The following is a 27,266-nucleotide window of genomic DNA, read 5'->3' as shown; positions in this document are numbered from 1 at the left end:
TCGTGCTGTCACAGCAGAGGGAAGGTACATCTAACCAGTTTTCACCTAGTAACCCAGAGAATTGTTTCCGTTACGTTTTGCATTGACTTCATTGGAGGCTTGATCTAAGTCAAAGACCAGCAAACGATAGTCTACAGGGCAAGTCTGACCTGCTGCTTATTTTTGTAAATCAAGTGTCATTGGAACACAGCCATACGCCTTCATTTATATATTATTTATGTCTGCTTTCATGCTTCGATGGCAGCATTCAGAGGTTGGGACAGAAATTGTAATATCCACAGAGCTGAAAATATTTATGATGCCAACCTGATCTAAATGAATGATTTTTGGAGATCAAGACATTTTCTAATCATAACTCTTTTAAAAGTTACATAAATCTTCTACATAAATAGACGGTATGAAGTTATCTTGAGTTGGATAAGAATCTGAGTCCTTTGAAGGAGTTCACAATTAACTCTGAAATCAAGTATTTTGAAACAAAGAATAGATTAAGAATTATTTTATGCTGTCATTCTTTGAGCCCAGCAGTATCCTGTATGCAGAGCACTCTGTTCAGTACTAGAGGTAGAAAGGTTAAGAAGACAGACTGCATTCTAGTGTGGGGGAGACAGATGCCAAACAGTCACCTAGTGTGACAAGAACTATGATGGAGAAGAATAGAATAGTTTTTATGAGAATTTGTACAGGAGGACCATGCTCAGTTGATGCTTTCAGAAAAGATTCTTTGTAGAAGTGAGTTTGAGTGAACTCTGGAGGAGGAAGCGAAATTAACCAGGTGATGCCCTTTCCAGTCCAAGGGGATCCTGAGATTGGAAGGGGCAGAACAGTAGTTAAGGAGCTGAGAAAAGGCAGTGTAGATGCTGTCAAGAGAGTGGTGAGCTCTGGGAGGCTGGTATGGTAGGCAAGGGCCAGGAGTTTACCCATCTGATGAACAGTGGAAGCGGATTTTAAACAAAGTGTCGTGATCAAATTTGTACTTTAAGATCACTGGCTCTATTTTAGGAAATGGTTTGGGGAAGGGGAGTAATTGGGGATGTAAGGAGACCCAATTATGAAGTTCTTGGAGAGGAAAGGTGACAGTAGCTTAACTTGGAGTTATGACCCTGGAAATGGTACACCACTTGGAGATGATTGACTTGTATGGAGGGGTTGTGGGGAGATGTCAAGCTAGAGTCCCAGATTTCTGGCCAGCACAGCTAGTGGATTGTTGTGCTCTTCACCAAGCTAAGAAACTGGCAGAGAAGCAGGCTAGGTCAGTTTGAATTTGCTCTATCCAAAAAGAGGTGTTGAGTGTGATGTTGGATATATTGGTCTTAAGTTCAGGGGATAGTTTTGCTCTAGAGATACAAATTTAAGCTTCATCAGTTTATAATACTGTGTTTGAAACCGTGGATGAGCTTTCTCAGGAGGAGCAATAAGAAAAAAGGGTCTTAGACCAAGGTTGAGGAAATCCAGGATTTACGTATCAGAAAAAGTTAGGATAGCAAGGTGAGTACATTATCACAAAAGCTGAGGGAGGAGTATGTTTCAAGGAGGAAAAGAGATTAATTAGTTATGTCAGATGTTGATGAAAAATAGCCTGAGAATTTAGCAACATAGCGACAGGTCATTGGTCATCTTTAACATAGTGGTCGAGACCTGCGTATGAGCCAAGGAGCTGCAGACAGTCAGGATGGGCAGCTGTCAACAAAACTGGCTGGAAAGGTCAGTCGAGGGAGTTCTTCACTTTGAGGGGTAGGTTGGAAAAGAATAACAGGAAGAGTTTTTTAAGCAGAATATGTTTACATGACAGTGAAGAGGGTCCAGGAAAGAACGAAATGTACAAAATTATCAAGAGGGCAGCAGAGGTAGAATCTGGAATACAGATGAGGGAGGAGAGGTTTGGGCATTAGCTAAAAGGACAGTTTCATATAATGCAGCTTTGAAAATTTTTTGTGCATATTTGTCTTAGAGTAAAAGTTTATTTGAATGGTCACATTGAAATCATTTGTCACCTGAGAATTAACCTGTAGGTACTTGGATTTGCAAAACGGATTTTAAGTGGTTCACGTGTCTATATTCATTGAGTCTTTGCACACTTGTTTTCCTTTTATGATTATTATAACTAAGGTCAGTGGTTTACTCAGTCAAATAACATGCAAAATCCAATTGAACAACTAAAGTTGTGTTTGCTCTCATTCTTTTTTCAGGCAGCTCACCTGTAAATTTGTATTAGCTCCTTTTCAACACATATATTTAACCCTGGGTTAAATGTCAGAAATTTTCATATTTTGGGGGAAGCCTTCTGAGATTCAGTCAGTCATTTGATTTAAGGGGCTATCCTTTCTATCTATATCTAGTAGATTCTTAAAGATCAGAAATATTATTAAGTACCCTCGGAAATCTTAGTCATTATACATCACCACTTCTAATCGTGTACGTTTTCAGCTGCAAACTATAAGAAGAGAAATGCATTCTGTCTTGTTTAAAATATGTTTTAAAAAATGAGTTGTCTTAAAAATACATTGTTGACACAGGTTAGAAGTGTAAATAATAGCCCTGTTACAGAATGGGGACCTCAGTGCACACGGAGGTTAAATGGTTTCTCCTGGGGTGGTGGTGAGGTGTCACCTAAGAGTTACAGTAACAATGCCAGAAAGAAATTTGCTGTCAGGCCAAGTTTGCACATTAGGCTTTCAGTGGTAAATGGAATTGAAGAAACAGGGAACAGCAAAGAGGAAACTCCAGAACCAACTCTGTGTTGAAGCTCCAAGTGTCTTGGTAGTAGTGAACTCTCATTAATTTGGTAGCCGGGGGGAGTTAGAGTATAGTCTGCTTTTAGTCATTCAGCTTTCGTGGCTAACAAACGTTTGGCTAGTTTATTTTGCTTATTTTCTGTCTAGCAAATAGACGTGAAAGCGCCTCTAGAATGAAAGCTCCTTGAGGTCAGGCACTTTTGTTTACTAGGCACTGAATAAATAAATGTTTAATAAATGATGAGTTTATTTGGGAACATGTCATGTGCACCTCAGTAGTGTTCTGGGGCATGGCACATGGGGAGAAGTTAGCCGTGTTTGCACCAAGTAAGTACTGAGGTAATCTGGGCTGTTTCTAAGGAATTATGGCCTCTGGGAAATTTGCATGTAAACACTTGATAGATGTCTCCTTCTCATCTTCCTAAAAATTTTTTCTTGAAAAACCTCAAAATACATTTGTTGGCTTTTCTAATTTCAGGTCTGTGTAATCTTTCTCATAAAAATTCAGACGTCATAGAAATTATTATCCTAAACGGTTAAGTCTCCTGAAATGCCAATGTATGTTCTAGAGATAGCTGTGGTGCCATCCACGGTGTCTTTGTGGAGCATAAAAGGAAAGGAGCCCCTCAAGAGCCAGTGCGCCGGCAGCAGCTTCCACGCCGGTGGCAGGAACGGCGCGGTGGTTTTCTGTATACACAGCACACTGCTTTTAGCTGAATTTATGTGATCCAAAAAATTGTCTTTTATTCTCAGGAGAATTCGTGATAAGTGATAGAGCTTAGGAACTTGCATCTTTCAAAAGCATCAGAGGGGTTCCAAGGAGGCTGTATTCGGGTGGAGGAGAGCTGATGGCCGTTATTTACTTGGTGCACATCACGCATGAGATCGGTTTTTCCATACCCTTGTTTTGCAAAGATGAATGGTTTGAGTTCATTTTAACCCCTTACGTTTACCAGCTGATTTCTTCTTTACCAAACATTCAGATGTTTATATGCAGTTAAGATAAAACAACAGTGAGATAGACTTCTGCCTTGTCATACAAGTTATTTTTATCACCTCACTTTATATTTCATTGAAAGCAGCAAACCAAATCCCAACCAAATATCTGCCAGCAATGGCAAACCTGGTGCTGTGAATGGAGCCGTGGGGACCACATTCCAGCCACAGAATCCCCTGCTAGGGCGCGCCTGTGAGAGCTGCTATGGTAAGTTGTTTCCGGTGGCTTTCTTCTCTCCCTGAGACCTGTGATGAGGTGCGAGGCCCTGTGCCTGCCGCCGCGGGGTGGGAGGTGAAGAGCAGCACACTGTGAGTAGATGCCCACCCTTCCCTTCGGCCTGGATGCCGAATTTTGGTCTTGGGTATCCTCTGCTCTGCTTCTGTGGGGTCCTCTGTTGAGTATCCCGCAGCAGCGTTTGCTAAGCTGCATTCAGAGTTGTTACTAGCTTTGTGCAAACCATGGTCCCACAGAACACACCAAATCCTGTCTTGGAGGTTCTTAGTATACATTGACAAAGGCTCCAGAAAATTCTGTCAGGGAGACCTGTATGTGGATGAAGTGCTATTTATCATCCTTGGACCCGGTTCTGTCAGAGCGCACTGGTTTGGGAGAAGCTGGTCTTCGATGTTTGCCTTGGTTTTCAGGGCCCCAGGGTATTTATCAGTATCTGTCCACGTCAAGATCCCATCACACATGGGCAGTATTACAGTTTATTTGACCTGGATGTTAAATTGGTTTGGTGAGGTGAAGTACTTGATAACACTTTTTAAAAAAAAGATTTTGTTTATTTATTTTAGAGAGAGTGAGCGTGCGCGCATGCGAATGAGGTGGGGGGAGCAGGAGAGGGGGAGGGAGAGAGAGAATCTTAAACAGGCGCCACGCCCATTGCAGAGCCCGATGATGGGACTCAATTTCACCACCCTGAGATCGTGACCTGAACCAAAATTAAGAGTTAGGTATTTAACTGACTGAACCACCCAGGCACCCCAATACACTTAAAAAAAATTTTTTTTGCTATTTTATTGTGTCTCTTAGCTTTTTCCCCCTACTTTTTTTTTTTTCCAAGATTTTATTTTTTTAAGTAATCTCTATACCCAATGTGGGGCTCAAACTCACAACCCTGAGATTAAAGAGTCACATGCTCTACCAACTGAGCCAGCCAGGCAGCTCTCACTTCTTGTATTTTTATACTTATTTAAAATCTCAAACAACAACATAATCTGTTCATGGATATCAATGACATTATAACCTATGTTTCCTTATAATCAAAGTGGCCTGGGGTGGGAGAGGGAAGGAAACTAATATTTATTGAAAGTCTACTTGGTGCCTGATTTTTTTCTCTCAACAGCTCTTTGGAGGGTTGGATGTAGCTTACTGCCCTAGGGCATGGAAATGAGGGACTTCCTGGCCTCTGCTTCATATTTCACACCAAGCTTCAGCATTAGAAAAGACTTTTATTTGGGGGGCACCTGGGTGGCTCAGTCATTAAGCGTCTGCCTTCAGCTCAGGGCGTGATCCCAGGGTCCTGGGATCAAGCCCCGCATCGGGCTCCCTGCTCCGCTGGGAGCCTGCTTCTTCCTCTCCCACTCCCCCTGTTTGTGTTCCCTTTCTCGCTGGCTGTCTCTCTCTGTCAAATAAATAAATAGAAGAAGAAGAAGAAGAAGAAGAAGAAGAAGAAGGAGGAGGAGGAAGGAAGGAAGGAAGGAAGGAAGGAAGGAAGGAAGGAAGGAAGGAAGGAAGGAAGGAAGGAAGGAAGGAAGGAAGGAAAAGACTTTTATTTTAATTTTCTTTTTTTTTTTGAGTAATCTCTGTACCTAGCGTGGGGCTCAAACTCACAACCCCAAGATCAAGAGCTTCATGCTCTACCAACTGAAGCCAGGCACCCCTAGAAAAGACTTCTAAAACTAGGTCACGTAGGGGTGCCTGGGTGGCTCCGTTGGTTAAGCGTTTGACTTGATTTCGGCTCAGGTCATGATTTCAAGGTTATGAGATCAAGCTCCATGTTGGGCATGGAGTCTGCTTAAGATTCTCTCTCACCCTCTGCCTCTCCCCTGCTCGCTCTCTCTATAAATTAATACAGACAGACAGACAGGTCATAAAATTATCTTACCTGAAACCAAGGAAAGTATGATCCAGGCAAATTGCTGACTTCATAGAAATGTATATTTCTAACCATTTTTCTATACCATGGAAGCACAAAGGGAAATGATTTGTGGAAAATTAGATTCTTTTGGTCATAATTGTATGTATATTGCATCATGAGTGTCTTTGAATTGGAAACTCCTAGATATTGAAGTCTATTTGTATTTAAATGAAAGTAAAAAGAATCCTGCAGACAAGTGGTGGCTTAATCTGTCTACATTTTTTACTTACCTCTTTTACATTCATATGTAGTCTCATAAATATTCTGTCATTTTTATGTGTGCATGACAAATAAGTGATTTTTAATTTATAATATTTATTTTAGACTCATTAATATCATAAAATGTATCTCATAACATGAATATAAGATTATAGAGAGATAGAATTTGGTGTTTTCTTTTTGTCACTTTTTTTTTTTTAAAGATTTCATTCATTAAAAAAAAAGATTGTATATATTTTAGAGAGAGAAAGAGAGTACATGGCGGGGGGGGGGGAGCAGGGCAGAGGGAGATGGAGAGAGAGAATCTCAAGCAGACTCCTCAGCCTGATTCAGGGCTCAGTCTCATGACCCTGAGGTCATGACCTGAGCCGAAATCAGGAGTTGGACACTCAACTGACTGCACCACCCAGGCACCCCGTCACTTTTTAATTGCATTTGAGTTAATTATGTAAGGGGAAGGATGTTTGTGGACAAATATTAAAATGCCATGTCATGGTTAACTTGGGTAAAAGGGTATATTTAAATATGAGTGAAATTTTATATTCAGAATCAAAAATAGGTCCATGCCTAATATTTAGGATTCTTAAAATTTGTATTTAAAAATAATTAAATTATTTGACTTATTGTTTCTAAATTAAAAGAGGAAAGGTTTTTGGGCTGCTGTTTGCAAGGAGTCCACTAAAAATAACACATGATGGTTGCACAGTATTATTCTCCATAAACTAAGATGCAGTTTGATTATAATGGTCAGTATATTTTTTCTTTTTGACCTTGGCTTGTGAAGTGTTCGTTGACACCTTGATGTACTGTTTGAACATTTTGACCTGACAAAGGTAACTTACAAATTGGGGAAAGAGTATTCCAAGGCAAATGTAGAGAATTATAATAATTTTTATGTACCTCGTTACCTTAATGTATCAGTGCCAGTGTTTCCTATCTTAAACTTCAGATCCATTTTGGGAATACTTTAAATGTTATATGGCAGTAATTCAAACTGCAGAACAAAACTGACAGCGGCTTGCAGTGTTTTGCTAAGTGATAAATCAGCCGGGTTATTAGGTCTTAAACATTCTGTGATCTTGGCTGCATATGCTCACTTGATCTGGACTTAAGTAGTCTTGAAAGGGATTCTGTTTTTAAAGGGAGAAATATTAAAATGATTATTTTGTTGATTTATTAAAATAAGGAAATGGAAAACAGTTGTCTATTTTTGACAGATTCCTGCCTTAATCAGTGGGGCTTCTCTGAGCGCCTTAAACTCTGAGGTAGTTTCTGAACCATTGATTTGAAGACCTAGACTTAGACTTTAAACACATTATTTAATAATAATACCTTTCTGATAACTTATTTCCAGAAGTGTACACAATAGAGGGCATTTTTAATTAACAAAACTCCCACGGTAATGGCACAGTATATTATATAGGATACTTCATCTAATAGCTTCTCGTGACAGGAGCCACGAGTACTCGATATATAGAGAGAAATACGTGGTTTAATGAATTCTGGATCTTGAAAAATACATGCATGTATTAAACTTTTATGTTGGGTGAACTGGGGAAAGAAAAGTAACATTGTAAACTAAAGATGACTTTAGAATATTTTTTAAATATGTGATGCTATGTATATTGATGTTACAAATTATGTAGCTTTCTCTGTTTTTTCATATCTTTAGCTACACAGTCGCATCAGTGGTATTCTTGGGGCCCACCTAATATGCAATGTAGATTGTGTGCAACCTGTTGGCTCTATTGGAAAAAATATGGAGGCCTGAAAATGCCCAGCCAGTCAGAAGAAGAGAAGTTATCTCCCAGCCCAACTACAGAGGTATGTGAGCAATAATCTTTTATGTTGAGAAATGTCATTTCAATGGCTAGATCACTCCTTGGAAACAGAAGTACAGTACGGGATTACTTAAAAAGCAAGCAAAGCTGTTTTTTATAACGAAACATAGCACCATAATGTTTAAGGTGGGCGTGGAGAGAGGGCAGGGACAAATCACATTTTTTCAGGTATTCAAAATATTGTTCTTGTGTGATTACTCAGACAAAAGAACAATGTGTGTGGGAAGTGTTAGCATAAGTAGAGAGCTTACAAATTAAATGTTTTAATTGCTTTTTTTGAAAACAGTTTGCAACCTTTAAACGCTGTCGGAAATATGTCTTACTACACAAAGTAGTAAATACAAATTGAACATTTTTCTGCCCCTGGGCTATCATAGGAGGGACAAGAAGGTGATATGGACTCAACCTTGAGGTGAACAACAGTTGAAATACGATTTTGGTAAAATTCTCATAGATTGCAGATATAAGCGCCTATGTCGACCAGAGGGAGACTTCTTTTTAAGGGCTAACAGGATCTCAGGACTCCTTCACTATTAAAAGCATAAAATAATTTAATTAACCTCGTTGGCAGGTTTTGTTTTGTTTTGTTTTGTTTACTATTGTGAGCGTGATTTCAATGTCAATTTAAAAACCAGAATAGAGGAAGGAGTGCACTTGTGATGAGTGCAGAGTGATGAATGCAAGTACTGAGTTACTATATTGTACACCTGAAACTAATGCGACACTGTATGTTAACACACTGGAAGTAAAAGGAAAACTTAAAAAACAAAAATATAGGATCATACACCCTCCCATCCCTACCCAGTTCCCTTCTCTACTCCCCTGCCCTCGTCCCAGAAATGAATACATCTAAATTTTCTCCTTTGGGGGTAGGGTATTAAGTTATAGATACTTCTGTGGAAAACTTAAAAATTGCCTTTTCTTTGAGCCTGATGCCAATAGCATTGTGTTCTTCACGTGTCTGTCGGTGTCTGATTTTGCAGGACCCCCGTGTTCGGAGTCACATGTCTCGCCAGGCCATGCAGGGGATGCCAGTCCGAAACACGGGGAGCCCAAAGTCTGCAGTGAAGACCCGCCAAGCTTTCTTCCTTCACACTACATATTTCACAAAATTTGCTCGTCAGGTCTGCAAAAATACCCTCCGGCTGCGGCAGGCAGCAAGACGGCCGTTTGTTCCTATTAATTATGCTGCCATTAGGGCAGAATGTAAGATGCTTTTAAATTCTTAACCTTATGTGTTGTGCTTCTGACCATTTTCTCTCTTTCCCTATCTCTCTTTTTTGTTTGTTTTTTTGTTTTTGTTGGCAATAAACATAAGTTCTTGTGTACAGCCTTTTATTTGGTTTATTTTTTTAACATTGTTTTTGTCTGCTGCCATGTGTATCATGCCAACCTAAAAAGGAAACACTGGAAGTCCCTCTGCAGAGAGGGTAGTGCTCAGCAGAGAACCGGTGGGAGGCGCTCTTGTCCAGGGAGGTCTTGTGACGGGGGTTGCCTGAGAACCCTTATGAGAAGGCACTTCACCTGTAAGGTCGTGCCGCCATGTAACCCCTAAGGACGGTGTCCCAGTGGAGCCCCATAGACGAGACATGCAGTCTGCTGTTACGTGGCTTCATTAAGTTCGAATAAAATCTGCCAATTTACACTAATTGGAAATTGCATGTCTTTGTAAACCTCTCCTTTTCCCATGAACCTTTTACAATCGTACAACTTTATGGAAATTCGCAGTGCTTCATAACAAACACTACAGTTACTGGAAGATGGAGCAAATTATAAATGGATTTTTGTGTCTTTGGGTGAATTTTTTGAAAATATGTGTTTAGTTTTTACAGGCCAGTGGCCAGATTTATGGTTGAGCATTCTTTCTATTTGTCCAGTTTGGTTTCCATTTCATATCATACATATATTACTGCAGACCATGTACATAACTATTACTCTCATTTTCAACATGCTCAGTCTTGCTTATGTTTCTTTTTTTTTTTCTCGTTAGAACAAAGGTCATATGTATCAGTGAATTGTGAGTTCTGTTTATTACCATGTACCCCTAAAATGTGTCCATACTTTGTGTGCTAGCTCTGATTCTGGTCTTGCTATGTGTAGTCACAGGCCTGGCTGCCACATTAGAGCCATGCAACTTTCTCCCCTAAAGGATGAGCAGACTTGTTGTCTGGCTGTTGAACAGATAGGAAATCTTACAGACATTTAGTAGGTGCTTTTTCTTTGTGAGAAAAGAGCTTTCTTGTTACGAGGTGTTCCATTTTGATTTAAGGAGGGTATCCATATAAGGAGTCATAATCAAAAATCATTTTTTCTTCCTAAAGATAATTTTCAGTAGAACGGTTGAAAGGCTTTACAACTTACGGGTAAAAGCTTTATAAGGAGAAGAAAAGTGCTTTGTAAAGAGAGTGGAAAATGGCAGTGCTCTCTGAGTCCCATGGAGGGGAATTTAGCTCCATTAGACTCGTGTGTTTTTGGAACTTAGGCTGATACTGATACTTCATGCTGGCATTTCCGAGTTCATGGATTTATGCTCTTATCGTTTTTTAAACCATTTTAAGAAACTGGAAAATATTTGCATTCATCCAAACTGCTTAGCTGATTTAAAACACATTTATATAGTTTCTTAACTAAACAGGATAATAAAACATATGAGAAAGAGAATGAATTAAATTCTTCCATTAAAATTGGCCAGGATCCAATATCATCTTTGTTCCTATGAATGGAAAAGAAATCATCACCAACTAAATTAGCAGCTGAGGAAGCTTCTGTTTCCCATGGCTCTTCTGTTAGTTTCTCAGTTAATATGCAAATTGCCTTTATTTTTATTATTCTTCAATGAAGTGTATTTTTCTGTTACCTCATTTTATGTAGTATTCCTCAATTGAAAGGCCATGCTACTAAAAAAAAGGGGGGGGTCAAAGTTAAATTACATGTGTTTTATTTCTATTAACATATAGCTATATAATAATAAAAGAACAGACTCGTTTGGTGTGATGAGAGTCAAGGAGCATATTTTATTTTGCATTTTGCTTCTTTGGTCAAGTTATATATAGAATCAGATTCTCAAAATAATTTTACCTTGAAATTTAAAATTGCAAAGTTTCAGCAGCCATCCACTGTTATTTTTTCTCAGACAAGCAACTAATGAACTCTTCCAGCATCTAATTGATTCTTACATCATCTTCTCCCATCTTATATGTACCTTGTTACAACCTCTTCAGCAGATCCCTTGATCTTGGCTTGTTATGGAGAAGATAAACTGTTAATAACTTGATGTCTATAGGCAGCTGTGTCTATGGTCCAGTGGGAATACATAGGTCTATTGTTCTTTAGTAAGCTTTCCTTGGTTTCTCAAGGGCACTGGTGGTCCCCCATCCCTCCTCAAAAAAGTGAATCCCTGTGATGCAGTATGAATGTATGTTCAGATGAGATGAAAGTCTGTAATTCTAAAGATACTGATGGATCAAGAGCTCTAATTGATGCATATTAGAATAATTCTTCATAATATTCAGGAAGGCAAATAGTTTTCCCTGTGAACTTGAGAGTTCTAAGCACTATAGAAGCTGACCCCTTCCGTGGCTTCTGGCCTTGTCAGCACCATCACAGTCAGTGTCCCAGCCAGAGTTCACGGGGTAACAGACTGCGTGAGAGGCAAGGGAAGAGCTAAGGAGACAAATTCTCAGATAGTGCAGAGCATAATGGTAACATGAGTGCTCGACTTACAAGTTGATCGTAATAGAGGAAATTTTTTTTGCATTATTACAACAGTACTCTCTGGCATTTTGTATTTTATTTTCCTTAAGAAATGATGTTAAAATAGTAGAGTGAAAAGGGGAAATCTTTGTATAGCCATAAAGTATCACAGAGAAAACATAAGAACAAATAATGCCCCTGGGAAGGGAAGCTGGGAGATTGAGGCAAAGGGGTGGGAAGGAGACTCCCCCGTTTATCCTTTTAAACTTTTTCAATTTTGAACCATGGGAATATATTTCTTATTTTAAAAAATAATTTTAAAAACTTTAGTATACAGTATGACCAACGTGTTGAAAAATATATACATGTAAGAAATACAGAGAGGGAGAAGGTGATTTTTTAAAACCAAATTCCCCAAGTTTCTATTTGTTTTAATAATATACCTTTATATGTAAATATATAAATTCATTACAAAAATGATTAACATCAGTACAATGCCTCTACAATGGTAGAGTCCGTTCCACCACGTGGATAGTACTTATTAAACATGGATTGGTAAATCAAAAACCAGGACATCACAGAAAGAAAGGTATTGTGTCCTTGACACAATTTGCAGACCAATAGCATGGGTTGTCAAGTTTCAGACAGCCTGTCTCTTCTCCCCCTGCCCTCAGTGAAAAAAGCCACAATGTGATAATGGTGTCCTTCCTTTGTTCTTGCCATCAGACATGACCACTGAGCTTCCCAATGACTTCATCAAACATCTGTAAGATCGCCCACCACCCGATGAGCACAGGGTTACTATTTGAGATTCAGGAACCTCAGAAACTGAGGTTAAGTAGAAGTGGATATGTTCACAGCACTCTGTAGATGAAGCTAAAGTGCCTGGAGAAGTGGGTCCAAGTGACTGACCTGCCATCTTCATATCTTGCATGGTGACTCAGTGGTTTCTGAGTTGGTAACACCAGACTTGAATGCCCTAGTGTGCAGTTCCTCAAGAGGCACCTGGAGCCACATTTTTCTGTTTGAAGATGCTAATTCAGCTTTGAAAGTATCCCAAGGGCCTGTGTTCAGAAGCTTTAAAATACGAGATTTTCTAGAGATTTCTCCGCAAAAGTTAACTATTAATAATTGTATAACGTTGTGTGAAATTTTAAGCTCTAATAGGTGAGAACGGTTTTGGTTTGGGTATTTTGGGTAGTTTGTTTTGAATAAAAACTCATTTTTGAATGGATACGTTAAATTTTTCTAAAGATAGAAAAGTGGCTATAAATCGTATTACCATTCCCTTTTTTTTTTTTTTTAAGATTTTATTTATTTATTTGACAGAGATAGAGACAGTCAGCGAGAGAGGGAACACAAGCAGGGGGAGTTGGAGAGGAAGAAGCAGGCTCATAGCGGAGGAGCCTGACGTGGGGCTCGATCCCACAACGCCGGGATCACGCCCTGAGCCGAAGGCAGACGCTTAACCGCTGTGCCACCCAGGCGCCCCTGCCATTCCCATTTTATACCCTCTTCAGAGGTAACCATTGTCATCCTGTCTGAAGTATCCAGAGATACTCTGTGTATCTATGCCAGTCTAAGTAGGTGTATTCTTTTTTCGTTTTAATACAGATGTTAATGTCCACATTGTTCTGCACCTTGCTTTCTTTAGTTAACAGATCTTGGAGGCCATTCCGTACCAGTGCATTGAGAGCTACCTCCTTTTCTTACCAGCTGCATAATAATCTGTTTCGTACTTTAATTCCCTATTAAACAGATTTTTAGGTTATTTGCAGTCTTCTCTATTGTAAGTAATGTTGCAACAAATATCCTTATACAAATAGCATTTCATACTGATGTGTGAAATGTGTGGGTAGGTCACAGGACAGACCCCTAAAAGTAAAATATCTGGATCAAGGAACATGCATTTGGAATTTTAATAGTCACTATCCAGTTACCCTTGGAAAAACCGTGATTTGTGCCCCCGTCCACAATGTCTAGAGAATGCTCATTTCTCTGGAACCTTGCCCAACAGTGTTATTCATCTTTGAAACCCTTGACTAGTTGACAGATGACATGTAAGTTATATTAGTTTGCATTTCTCATTTTGAATGAGATAGAAATCTTTGCATATATTTGGAAACCATTTGTTTTTCCCTTTCTGTCAGCTGTTTTTTGCCCCTGGCCTGTTTTCTATTAGAAGTCTTACTGACTTGTGAAAACTTTTTATATTTTAAGGACGTTAGCTCTTGATCTGGGATACGTGGTGCAAATATTTCCCCCATTTTGCCTTTGACTTTGTTTATGATGTATTTGTCAAGCAGATTTTTTAAAAACATAGTTGAATTTATCATTTTTTTAAAAGATTTATTTAATTTGGGGGGGGGGAGAGGGAGAGAGAATCTTAGACTCCCCGCTGAGCATGGAGCCCAGCACGGGGTTTGGATCCCACGACCCTGAGATCATGACCTGAGCAGAAACCAAGAGTCAGATGTTTAACCGACTGAGCCACCCAGGGACCCCTTTGATTTTTTTTTTCCATAACGGCACCTGGGTTTTGTGTCTTAGAAATGCCTTTGCAATTCCTATAAGAAAATTCTATGGATGGTTCTATTTTGACAGCAATCTTGGAAGCCCATGTGAATGTTTTTGTGAATTTTAATTCACTGTGTACTTTCTGCAGTTTTTCTATTTTATCCCCCCACACACATATTTCCAAAACATTTTAGAAAAATGGCTGTGAGTTGCAATGAAAGCAAGTGTTTTTCCAGGTTTACCTCAAGGAGACGTACTCTAGGAAGCCAAAGAAATGAGCCTGTGTGCAATCAAGTGACTTGGGTGAGATGCTCATGTTCTCGCTCTTTCTGGGCAGATTTTTATTCCTTCTGGGTTCTTTGGGCATCTCTCAGGTTGCTTGCCTTATCTGTGCACTTTTAATGCATACTAATGAATTATCTCTCTTTAATTAGAGTTAGGTGAATAATTTGATAAGTGGCATCACTGGCCTGCTCTTGAGTGTAGACCAAGATTCTGTTTAACCAGCTCAAGTGTGGACCTGATAATCCCATGTGTATCATTCCCCCAGGGCAGAAGGTATTTTTCCCATGCGTATTCAGTGCATATCATTGAAAGAGGCAACTTTTATATTACACAGTGACTAGGTAGCCTTAGCACTTTCTGTCCTAATTTCCTCGTAGCAGAGACTGATCATTCTTGCCACCAACTACTTTAAAATGTAATGGGGATTAGTGATGCTTCTAAAGCGCTTTGATCTCCCACGCAGGTGCTCTGTAAATCATCACTTAGAATGTCATGTAATTAATGCTACTGATTTGATGAGAAATTAAAAGCCGATTAGTTTAAAATGAAATATGTTTCGGTATTATGTTGGTGACCCCTTTGATAGGCTTCCTTTTGTTGATTCTGGTCAAGGTGATAGTCCTAGGGGAGTCCATCAATTGTAACCACATTGACAGTTTTCCCTTGGGCCTTATTAACTGGAATAAAGTGCAACGTTAATCTTATTACTAGTAATACAATGGCTGCCTGTGTCCAGATCATTGAGGAAATAAAAGCTGATCCAGTCACGCTTTCTTTCATTAATAGAAAGGACAAAATTTTCTCTTGTCCTTATCCTGAGTAGAACTTGAATTTTAGATGAATTAGTAATATGAGGAAGGAATTACTTAGTATCCACTCACAGCGATGTGACAGGGATTTGATTTGTGTTTCTTTTTAATGTTTATTTAGATTATTCCTCCAAAATATGCTTGGTATATTTCTTCCTTTATCTTCACTGTTAGTCAACAACAGGGGAAAAACTTTGTATCTCAGTAATTTTTTTTCCCAAACTAAATCAGCTAAGTAAGGAGGAAAAGAAATCAGATCATTTATAGTTGTCCATGTTTGTATAATAATGAGCCGGCGCTTAGGATTCATATCCTGATTCCTGTTATCTGAGGCTCTCTGCAGTATGTGCTTCGTTTTAGGTTTTTTTTTTTTTTTAATGCTATTTTCCCACCTCTTTCTGTTTAATAGTTAAAATAGTTTCCTTGGTGAAAGAGAAGGCTAGAACTGACGAAAAAGTTAATTTTTAATTTTCAGTGATTTGTGGTTCCAGACTGAATTGTATATTTTAACACTAATAGTGCAGAGAGAATTCGTATGGATGTCAAAGGAAATTTCCTGTATGTGTGCCTAGAAATGTGGTCTCAGACACAGAAAACCTGTAGGGCCTTTTTGTCAAGTATTGAAAGGTGGGGAAAAGGCATACACGTAGCCAGATAATATCTGCCAAAATTACTCTGTTAAGTTTTATGACAATATCTGCAAATTTAAAAACTTCAGTACACCTTTTTTTTCTCCCTTTAAACTCTATTTTTGTAATTTAGCTCCTCGGTCTGAGAGCAGCCGTGTTCCACATCCACTCTTCCATGCTAATGACAACTAATTAAAGCGCAGAGAGTGTGTGTGTTGTACGCCTTATTTTTCTCTGTCAGGAGTGTCTTACGGTAGCGTACGGGGAGTGTGAGGTGAACTTCGCGAACACTAACAGCCGTTCCCACAGTCTCTACTGTTCTGACTAATGGATGAGACACTCTACGTACAGGCAACCTTTTAAGTCGGCTATGAAGGATGGAAAGCGAGCAATAAAACCCATGACCCATGTTTACCCTTGTGAGGCTCTCATCTAATGGACTAGATGAGGACTTCTCAATGGAGACTCAGTCCCTCTAGGTCATGGATGGCTCAGTGTGTTGCCTTTGTCCACTTTGTCATTTTTGTCTTCTATGCCAGATGACTCTTACATGAGGACTGATCTCACCTCATCCTGCGTGGAAGTTTCTCTACTATGAGGAAGCAATGCCATGGCTAGGAAGGAAGCATAGTTCCACTGTTTTTCAGATGGGCACATACAGAAAGAAAGCACATGTGTGTAAGATGTGTGTTTGCTGCACACGAGGCTTTAAAGTGAGTGTTCTCCAGGTACCTCCTTCATTTAGTAATTCGGGGCCAGAATTAGAAACGGCTTTCTCAAACCCCACAGGACGTCATGCAGGAGTCTGGTGGATATTTTGCGGTATCTCCCACTGGCACCCTTTGTCTCTGCAGTGTGTGGAGAACAGGTAGAGAAATCAGCCTCATTGGTTGTCTCCATGTTTCCTTCTCTCCTCAGATGCAGACAGACATGCCGAACTATCTGGAAGTCCACTGAAAAGCAAAAGCACTAGGAAACCTTTGGCATGTATCATTGGGTATTTAGGTGGGTATTTTCTAATAGAAGGAAAATTTCAAAGAACAATTTTTGTACCTTACATGTATTTGGCTACTATAAACTGCCATACTTAACACTAAATCTAAGCCTTTCGAGTAGCTGAAATTGGATACTTTCACATGTATAGTCAATTTATTTTGTTTTAGAAGCTTTTATTTGTTAATACCAAAACATATACACACCACATATACACAAGGTCATGGATGTGTTTACTTTTGCCAAAAAATATCAGTCAATAAAAATGTATATTTGTGGATATAAATACAGATTGAGCAAAAAGAGGAAAATAAGAATCACTAGATTGTTAGAGGATGAATATTCTTAATGTTTTGATTTGGATCTTTCTACTTGGCTTATTTTTTTAAATGAGATAAAACTCATTCTAAGCTAACATTAAAAAAATATTTATAGTTTTGATGTACCAATTAAGGTTACTCTGAAAGGGAACGTTTGTATTGCTTTCTGGTTTTTACCATCTTATTTAACTTGGAATTTGCCAAAGATAATGACTCCATATACGTGTTGAAATATCAAATTAAGAAGAGTATTTTTAAAAAATCGCTAGGCAATAACACTCTTGGTTTTTGCAAAGTTTTAAGATAATTTACAAAATAATCATTCCTAAAATGGTTCCTAATATACCTGGAAGCTATACTGGCATGTTTTTAGTGCTTCTAATATTCTTGCTTTTTCATTTTCTCAGTAGAAGTGAAAGGTGTACTCAAAGTTGCATTGAACCTTATTGCTCTGTCAGAAAGATATACAGTTATGAAGTGTTCAGACTCTAGACACACTCAAAAATCAAAGTGTAGCCTTGAACTTGGTATATTATCTGGTCCTCATCGGAGCATCCAGAAGTCAGAAGCTCACAGCTCCCCCTTTGATTTTACTTCACCTGATTTCTTGTTTTATTTCTCAGGGCCCAAAGGGTTGCTTTGATAGCCCCCAGAATATTACCATGTTATCATAGGCAGGAGCTAGGTAGGTCATGGTGATCAAGTCCTTGAAGTTTGCTATCTGTATTCCCTTGCAGGGCCTAATCCTACAACCCCCTTCCCACTGTGCAAGGACAAGTCTCTGATCATAAGAAATAGAATATAACATTGCATATCAGTCAGTCTTTCCATGGTTAATAATTGTGTGTTCCTCCTGCTGATAAATTAGTGTCTGTGCCTACCTGGTAAGCCCAAAGCTGTGCTGTGCTTACTAGCTGAACCACATCCCTACCTAAAATATTTCTGAGTATTTACTATGTATGAGACACCGTGCTAAGTGATTTGGAGGAACACCAAGATGAATGAGACTTTGCCCTCAAAGGTTTTAGTCTAGTGGGGAAGGCACACAGGTAAGGACAATTAAGCAAACGATTAGCTCTTATAAAAGAATTATAGGTAATATTCATTGGACACTTGGAAGAAAGAATAGTTATTTCTGATGAGATTTAGGGCAGCCTGCGTGGAGAAAGCAGTATTTGATCTCAACCTTGAATGATGAGTAGTATTTAAATAGATAGAAAAATAGGAAAACAATATTTGTCCCTTTGAGGCCAAGAGAACTTGAAGAGCAAAGGCTTTTGTGAGTCCAAAGGCAGGTGGTCTGGTTTGGATGGAGCGTAGTCTGGGTAATGAAAAATGGGGTTGGCGGTTTCAGTGCCATGTTGGGGGGAAAAAAAATCAGCACTATATACTGGTTAGCACTTGATCTGTTCCTAATTTTGGCAAGTGTAGAATTTTGACCAGACTAAGATACAGTAATTCTAACAATTCTAACCGCCTTTCTTGAATTTCGGGCAGTGAGGCTGATATCCTGGCCCTCCCCTGAGAAGACAGGATGGCTCGTGCACAGGTGGTGACTCCGAATCAGGGAGCAGGTTTAGCTTTGGACGACACATTGCCCAGTAACAGTGACAGACCGAGATCCTTAAATCCAGTTCCTACTGTAATTTCTGTCCATCTGCTTTATCCAAAAAGTGCAAGTAATTCTAGACTATGTATCTGACAACAACACGCTTCACGTAAACACACACATCCCACGTGCACATCACCGTTTCGTGATCTATCCTCCATCAAAGCTTTTCTTCTACTACATCTTGAGTCTAGAATTTGGAGTTTGGTGTCAGGTTTCATCAAACGTTCTGGACCTGGGAGTGATTAACCCTGGTCCTATACCCTCCTTGCAGAGCCAGAGGAAGAATGCTGTTTTCCAGAAATCTCTCACACCCGAGACATGCTGCATACCATGTTTCTGGTTTGATAGAACACAGGGTTTTCTCTGAGGCTTCTCCAGATAACCTTTAAATCTCTAAAACCTCAAAGAGTTAGTTGCCTTATTCCCTTAGTAGATCTGTGCTTTCGTGACCTTCTGAAGCACAAGTGGCGTTTCTGTTGTTGTTTTTGTTGCTTGTCCTCCCAACGTGAAGCTCAGCTCCAGCTAGCAGAGGAAGAAGCAGCTCGCTTTTGCTAAGTAAAGCCGCGGTAACAGCACTTGAAGCTGATTCATTATGCAAGTCCTTGGGAAAGCAGGCTGGCTCCTAAGGAACTGACTCTCAGCTCATTAAGAAGTAAGATGTGTGCCTATTAGGCAATGTAAGTGCACACAGAGATTTTTAATACCATGTTCTGAGTTGAGGAACCTTTTCTCCCCCTGCCAGAGATCCATCCTTCGAAGAAACCTAATGTAATTCGATCTACGCCAAGCCTGCAAACCCCCACTACCAAGCGGATGCTAACCACCCCGAATCACACGTCTCTGAGCATTTTGGGGAAAAGAAACTACAGTCATCACAATGGCCTGGATGGTATGTAAGCCCAGGAATTCTGGGGGCTGATCTCCTAGGCCAGGGCCTCTCTGCTCTTGTCCACTCTGAGCATGTCCTCCGCCCAATCCAAGACGCGTAGCAAACAGGTTCTTCTGCCCTCTAATTGAACTGAGTGTGTGGTAAGGGGGTACGAGGGAAGGCTGCCGCGTGCCACAATGAAGACCTTTTGCCAAGTAATACTCCACCACCTCCTCAGGAGGGACCTTTTCGCCCACGTGCCCTGTGAGGAGGCTTGTTTGAAGAGGAAGTCTGTATTTATCAGGTTGTCTCTGCTGGGTGATAATGTGCTTGCTGGATGCATGCGCACTGCTCATTTATGTATTCCTGAGCAGAAGGGAGGATTTCACCTTATGTCTGAGGCAACCGTGCTCTCTGGGGGCTCTTCGGCGTTCTGTGGATCATTTTGGATTTGGCGTTTGTCCCCTACTTCTTTCACCTTATAAAATTTTTTTAATTGCTCAAGAGTGCTACAAGTCATGAAGGCAATTGCCCGGGTGATGTCTTAAATACAGAAATAATAATTTGTTTGAAATGGAAAAGCTGAGAAATATCACCTCTTATCCAAAGTACTTCCCTTGGGGTTTGGCCACATAATGACTCTTCAGGTGGAATTGAATTATCTTCCCATTTGGACTATAAACACAAGCATAATAAATCATCCAGGCAGTATATATTGTCCATTTCAATAGTCCTGGAATTTGAAGCTGTCTTGATGGTTTAAATGTTGGCATTTATTTACGAGTAAAACTCTCTCCAGGCTTTTCATGTCTTCGGGGCCTCCAAATTCCTTCAGTGACAGTAAATTAGTTATAATGAGGCCCTAGAGCAGGGATGTGCAATAGACCTTCTAGTAATAGTTTCCCATGGTTGTTTTCCTTCAGTATGACTTTTCATGGTCATGGTGATGTCAAAATGAATAAAAAATTGAGGGCGAAGAGTTTAATTTGCATTTATAGGGTATCAGTGTGTTATAGATATGGCTTTCAAGAATTTAGCCACACAGTAGTCTTGCAGAAACACTTCTTTGATAACAAGGACATTGGCCATCCTTGCCACAATATGCCCGATATCTAGACAGTGGAAGACTAAGGACAGATTGTGTCAAAATGTGGAGATTGGGTTTCTTCCCAGCTTTTCCTTGCCCACAGCCTGGGGCTTTTCTTTCTTTTCCATGTCATCACCTCCCTGGCCTCTGGAGGTATGTACTGTCCTACTGCAGGAAGCAGAAATTAAGTTCTGGTTCATACGCATACACATACAATATACGCTTTAGGGTAAGAAGACTCTTGTGGTGACTACAGCTGGAAGAGCAGCTCTCTACTATCTTTTTCCACCTGTGCTCTATGGTCACAGTCACTCCAGGCCCCAGTCCTAGCCCCGCATGACAGCTCACATTTTATCACGGGTACCTGTCTCCTTAGAATTTCTAAGAAATGCCACCTCATAGTGTTCCCTCTCTAGGGCTTCCTTGGGGTTACGTTAACTGAGACCTTCAACCTTGTTGAGGAAATGACACCCATCTCATTTTCTGAAGAGACTTAACTGTTGAAACATCTTTTTTCTTCAAACCCTTTTGTCTTTGCTTTTCCGGTGTGGTATGGAGAGGAAGGCTGATGACATGTACCTTACCTGTGTTACCTCATTTGATTTACATGACAGAAGGTTCTAGAAGGTCAGGGAATTTAACTGTTTTGCATAACATTGTATTTCTATTGCCTAGCACAGTGCCTGGAACTTAGCAGGGACTTAATAAATGTTAATTGAATAAAGGATTGAGACCTAGAGAGGTAAATTAAAATTTCCAAAGTTACCAGGTATAAATGGATTGGGATTTCCACTCAGGTGTGGCTGATTTTAGAGTTTGCTCTTTTAACCACGGTTATGAAGTTGTGGCTCTCAAATACGCCATATGAGTCAGCAAAGTAGAAAGCACAGAAATTATTTTAGCTAATTTAACATAAGAAGTCAATGGGACATGTATTGGAGGACAGAATAGGTGAACAGGAACATGGGGGGCACAGGAAGCCACCTCCATCCCCAAGGCTGGGAGAGCAAAATGAAGTTAGGTTCTTCCTTTTGCTGGAGGCTCAAGGAGGCCCGAGGAGCAAGAACTGAGGCCCCTGAGGGAAGGCGCTGCCGGCCGGCCGGTGCTGGCTTCTCTCAGATGTGACAAGGCTGGTTCCCGGAGCAAGAGGGAAAGCAGGGAACGGAGCAAACATCAGCAGCCATGAGGCTGACGGGAACAGGACGCTGCAAGTGCCTTCTCCGACCTCCTGCCTTGCAGGCTCCCTCTAGCACCCCCTGCTGGTGCATCAGGGAGCCGGATGGCAGAGGAGCAGTATGTTTGCAGGGTCGCAGTCCCAGCACGGCCCAAGCTGAGTTTAGATGGATGGATGTGGGGCTGAGAGACAAGTGTAATGCAAACACACATTGCAGAACATGTCCCCACTTTTGTATTTCCAGTGGAGCTTTTCGTTGGGATAAAGGTTCTGTTTCTTATTTCCTCGGGATATAGGATCCAGACTAAACCTGAGTTTCCAAGGTGAACTCAAAGTACTAGAAAAAAAGATTAGGCTGATAGTGAGTTTTCATGGGATAGTCAATACCGTCATTTACTGGAACTGATGAATACAAATTCATGGAAAAGCCTCACCCTGTGTGATCCGATCATAAAATCAATTAGCGTTGCTACTTAATTACCAGCATGTCAGACAGACGAGTACACCAAACAGGATGCTGACGGACAGAACTAATTTAACTGGAAACAAAATTTGATTGTACGGAAGTATCCAGGTCTCCCAGCTTTAGGGCTTCCTGTCCCCTTCTCAGTGGCTCGCCCCCTTCACTCAGCCTCTACCTTCAGTTGGAAGTTCACGATGATGGGAAAAGAGGCTCTGGATTTCTGCTGGTAGAAAGGATTTTACCTGACATTTAAAAACATGATGGCCGGCTTCTTATCATCTTCCTGAAAGTCACTGGCTTTCCACTGGCCCTGGCCCCTTAAAGGCCCTGGTGGTTCGGAGTCAGCCCTCTGTGTCCTCTGCTACATGTAACCCACAGCACCGGGCCACACATACCCCTCTGTGATGACCCTACTGGAATTTAATTTCCAAGGGTGAAAACAGAATCTTCATACGTAAGAGGCCTCATTATTTGGGGTCAGTAATGACGGAAAAATGAAATTTCAGAGCAGAGACCTACCTGGTCCCTTACCAGTCCCTTACACTTCAGTCTTTCCCATCAGGCTGTTGGTCCGGTGGTATGCCCATGCTGTCATGTGCTTTTGAAATCCTGTCTCTTTTTCTGACTTACAGATGCTTTGATGACATTTTTATTGCCAGTAAACCAGGCACCTACCACATTTGGCCCATTTGGTTAACTCCACATGGCTGTGAGTAGCGAAGGCCCTGAGATCAGTGGGGATAGAAGAGCGATTACTGGAAAGCCTTTCCATGTCTGAGAACCGAAAGAGAAGGCAGCAGGGAAATGGAATTTATCTGTACCGTGGGGGAAAAAGTACCTCCGAGTGTTTGGAATCAGATGGGATTAACCGCTGACTTCTCTGATTACTTCCTGTGTGGCCTCGGGTCGATCACTTAGTTTCCTTAAACCTGTTTTCTCCTCTGTAAAGTACAAATTTCATTTGCCTTAATGGAGTTGTGATAATGGTTAAAAATATTTCACCTACTTTATACCACTTGATCTCCCAAACTCTCCATGAGGTAGGTGTCACAACCTGCATTTTAATAATGAAAAAGTCCAAGCTCCAAGAGGTTAAGGGATTTGCCTACAGCCACACTGCTAACAACAGCAGAGGTGAGATTTAAGCTCCAATCCAGGGTTGTTTCCAGCGGGTGAATAAGGACCCAGATTTGTGTGCTGAGTGCAGCAGGTACCTGGCAGATGTTTGTTTTCTGTGTATCGGAGGTGGGTGGGTGTTTGGAAATATAGAGAGGAACATAGTAGGTATTTTTCTGTGCTTAGCCGTGAGTTGTAAGCCACCTTGTCTGATTAAAGCTGTTACTCCATTTCCTGCCTCTGTGAAGCTCTTCTGCCCATATCACACCCCCTACTTTTTCTGGAATGGAGAGCCTAAGAACTATATTCGTGTCCGAGAGAGGGGAGAAAAAAGAAATAAGAGAGAATTCACAGAATCACCTAAAGTTGAAATGTGTTTAAATTAAATAATACGGTATACCCAGCATTGACTCTGACTCATGGTAGGTATTCAGTAAGTGCTAAGATTCTATTGTCCCCTACCCTTTAAAGAAGAGCTATTACTAAAGTTTTGTTTTGAAAATTGTTAAGATATCAACCAAAGTTTTTGTAGTCATATGTGGACTGTATGTAAATAAAATGTCAACACTTTTCTTATAACTACATTTATTTCTTACCCAAAAATACGATTTTCAAAAACCGACTCATGGATTTGCTTGAAAGTAAATGGGTAGGTTCCAAAGCGTATTTGCACATTAGAAGGGCCCAGTATCTATAAAGAGACATTGCCTTTGATTAAGTTATTTAAAGGAGTATTGAAGACAGGAAATTAGTTTGATAAAGAGGGCTCATTTAGGTCCCTGGAGGCTCCTGCAATTAAATACCCTACCACCGAGGGGATGGAACCTTATCATCCTGAGACAGTGGCATCTTTTTCAGAGGAGAGGAGAGGGGCAGATGGGCTGTTCAGGCATCTCCCATCCTGTCCTGACCCCTTAAGAAAATGCCCTCCCCGACCCAGTCATCAGGTCTTCCTTCCCGAGGCCCAGGTGCCCAGGGACAGGGTGATCACCTGCTATGTCTCTGCCTTTATCAAATGGGGACCCTAGAGAGCAACTTCTGTCTTGTAGTCATACGACCGAGGGAACATCAATCGGAGGTGTGCTCTTTTCATCTTTCTCTGAGATGATGCAGCTTTTGTCCCAGGGGTACTACTGAAGCAGAATTCAGTGTCAGGAAAACCAAAGCAATGGGCTCAGGAGAGAGGTGAGTTTTCAGTGGGACAGAGTCAGGACACCTGAGCCAAGGAAATTGATGAATTGTACGGTAAACTCCTTTTTAATCTGCTTTCTTCTGGCTTATTTCCCCTGGGGTGTATGAATACACTGTAGATCTAATTTTTTTTCCTTATTTGTTTTCCACATTGAGTAATATCATTTTTCTGAGTCCCCCATGAAGAGGGTATCCAATGTGGATGCCTCCGAGTACAATATTATGATCTGGGGTGTGAAGACTGTCCTTTGGATGACTTGTTTCTGAATCAGTGATTCAGCAGCTCCAACTGTTTGCATCCCAACTCTGAGAAATGGGTGGTGATGAGGTCCATTGTACCAGTGAGAGAGCTCTGGGAATGCATCTGCTGTCTTCACAAATCCCAATAAAAATAGACTGCCAGCAACAGCTGATGGCATTCCGAGGCATGCTTGGGCCCAGGCCGCCTTCTGTCAACATTTTTATATCCTTTCAAAAGACTACAGTTTTTTTTTTTTTTTAATCTTCCAAAATATTGTTTGTGGAAGAACATCAAGTGCTCCCAGACTTGCCTCTGATCTTGTCTCAGGATGTAATGTTACAACCCGGTTTCATAGATAAAAGTGCCTTTGAATTTTCTTTTTTTTTCCCCCAGTATTTTCTAATGGGTCATTATGGCCCCAGGGTTTATTGAATGTGAATTATAGCAGAGTACCTAGTATATCTAGAGGGTTTCAGGACTGTTGAAGCATTACGTGGAGGGCACTGGACGTTCGCTCATACTGTGAAGCCGTAGGAGGGTGATGTTGTAGAGAAAAACAGACCCAAATGCATTAGGCATGAGTAATTAACAACTTGGTGTTTTGGAATATTCTGGAAGGATGCCAAATCGGCCACACCTGAGACCATTCCTGGGTTTGCTAATATCAGTTGCTCCCAGAGAATACTTTTATCCTCTTCCTGAGGGATATACTAGTGTGTGAGCCTATAAGAGGTCTCCACATGACACCCTCTGAGCAATAAAAGAGTGACAGAAGTCCATGGTAGTTGCTCAAGGGTCCTCCTCACTAAACTGTCTCTGTTTACCTGTAAGGGACATTAGAGGAAACCTTTTTAGCCAACCTCTCCCAATGTATTCCCATTCTCAGTGACATGTGGAGGGTGAATCTCTGAGAAAGTGAACCTGTAACGTGAGAGCTAGGTCCTGGGCTTTTTGTGGGGAAGGGTAGATGCTTGGGAAAGGAGAGCGAGGAAGACAGCAGAGGAAGGGGATAAAATCCCTGAGAAACAACTCTTCCATTGAAGTGTGACGCATCGATCCAAAGAGCTGGCACATATGTCTGAGAAAGCCACTGGGATATCAGTAGTAGATCGTGATACCCCGGGGAGGTAAAGACCAATCCAGAAACCAAACCAACTGATTTAGGTATCCTCCTGAGCAGTGTCTTTGGGTCCCAGTATGGAAGTGAGGAGAAGTGTTCTGAATCTGGAGGCCCCCCAGGGCAATGGAAATAGAAAGATTTGTCACAGTCTAGTTGATTCGGGGACCCCCCCACTGGGTTCATTTTAAGCTTCCCAACCTTGCTCATTATTATTTTCTTTTCCTGTTTCCTGTTTTTCCTTCCAGATGACTGAGTACTCTCTAAGCTCAGAAAACATCTGAGTTTTAATCTATGCATTTTCCTCCCGTAAGCAAATATTTATTTTTATCAACAATTATTTACATATAAATGAATGCAAAAAGTAATTAATGTAAAACTGAGGAGCAAGCTTGAAGGCAACTTTGTTAAATGGAGGTGCCTGAAGAGGATAATCTGAGAAGACTGTTTCCATGACGGTCTGATTGCAGCTTCGCTGAGTACCTACGGGAGCCCCTCCCCAGGGCAGCCAGGGAGCAAGGCCAAGAGTGAGTCCTGGGGAAACAGGGCTGACCACATTTTAGGCATCTGGAATCAGACAGCAGAAGAAAGGGTCAAGATATTGGACATTGGACCTCCTGCACTGGTCCTCCGATTTTCTTTTTTCTCTCCAGTTTTCTTCCTCTGCATCTTTTTGCTCTCTTTTCTGGGAAACTCTCAACTTTATATTCCAACCAGATTTGTCTATTTCTCCCTTTATTCTGTCAATTTTTCCCTCAGTTTTTTGAAATTCGGTTATTGGTTATACATATAATTACAATTTTTATGTCTTTTTTACCTTTTTAGCACTGTGAAATGATTCTTTTTAGCTCTGTTAATACTCCTTGGCTTAAAGTCTGTTTTGCCTGATATTAACATGATCACACCAGTTTTCTTTTTTCTCCTGTTCTTTTTAGGGTTATTTTTAAATGATTTTTTCTAGTTTTATTGAACTCAGAATGATTCTTACATAGTATCTCTAAACCCAGCACCTGTTATTCCAGCAGATTTTTTAAAAACCCTATAAAGCTATTTTCCATTATCATTTCTTTTTTAAACAGCTTTATTGAACATAATTGGCATTCAACTACATGTATTTCTTATTTTTTAAAAAGATTTTATTTATTTATTTATTTATTTATTTATTTATTTATTTGAGAGAGAGAGAGAGCACATGTGCATGCAAGTAGGGGGAGAG

At 40.5% G+C, this 27,266-nt stretch overlaps 1 protein-coding gene across 7 annotated transcripts in view; it reads left to right on the top strand.

Annotated features, from left to right (window-relative positions):
* MTA3 (metastasis associated 1 family member 3) overlaps positions 1–27,266 on the top strand; it is a 154,100-nt gene that overhangs the window by 121,197 nt on the left and 5,637 nt on the right. For 4 of the 7 annotated variants that reach the window (XR_003311738.4, XM_026479753.4, XM_026479707.4 and 1 more), the window contains 5 exons: positions 3,815–3,939; positions 7,767–7,918; positions 8,919–9,141; positions 16,787–16,873; positions 19,536–19,682. Coding sequence is in view for 6 of the 7 variants with exons in the window: in XM_026479753.4 (XP_026335538.1) it covers positions 3,815–3,939; positions 7,767–7,918; positions 8,919–9,141; positions 16,787–16,873; positions 19,536–19,682 (734 nt within the window). In the remaining variant the exon portion in view is untranslated. Of the gene's footprint in view, positions 1–3,814; positions 3,940–7,766; positions 7,919–8,918; positions 9,269–16,786; positions 16,874–19,535; positions 19,683–27,266 lie in introns of those variants that run through there. The other 3 variants (XM_026479758.4, XM_026479712.4, XM_057309234.1) reach the window with 2 other exon arrangements.

This window comes from Ursus arctos, unplaced genomic scaffold (genome assembly GCF_023065955.2).
Source record: "Ursus arctos isolate Adak ecotype North America unplaced genomic scaffold, UrsArc2.0 scaffold_8, whole genome shotgun sequence".
Classification (NCBI taxonomy): domain Eukaryota; kingdom Metazoa; phylum Chordata; class Mammalia; order Carnivora; family Ursidae; genus Ursus; species Ursus arctos.
The sequence above is the reverse complement of the archived record's forward strand: the minus strand, read 5'-3'. Positions and strand labels throughout refer to the sequence as shown.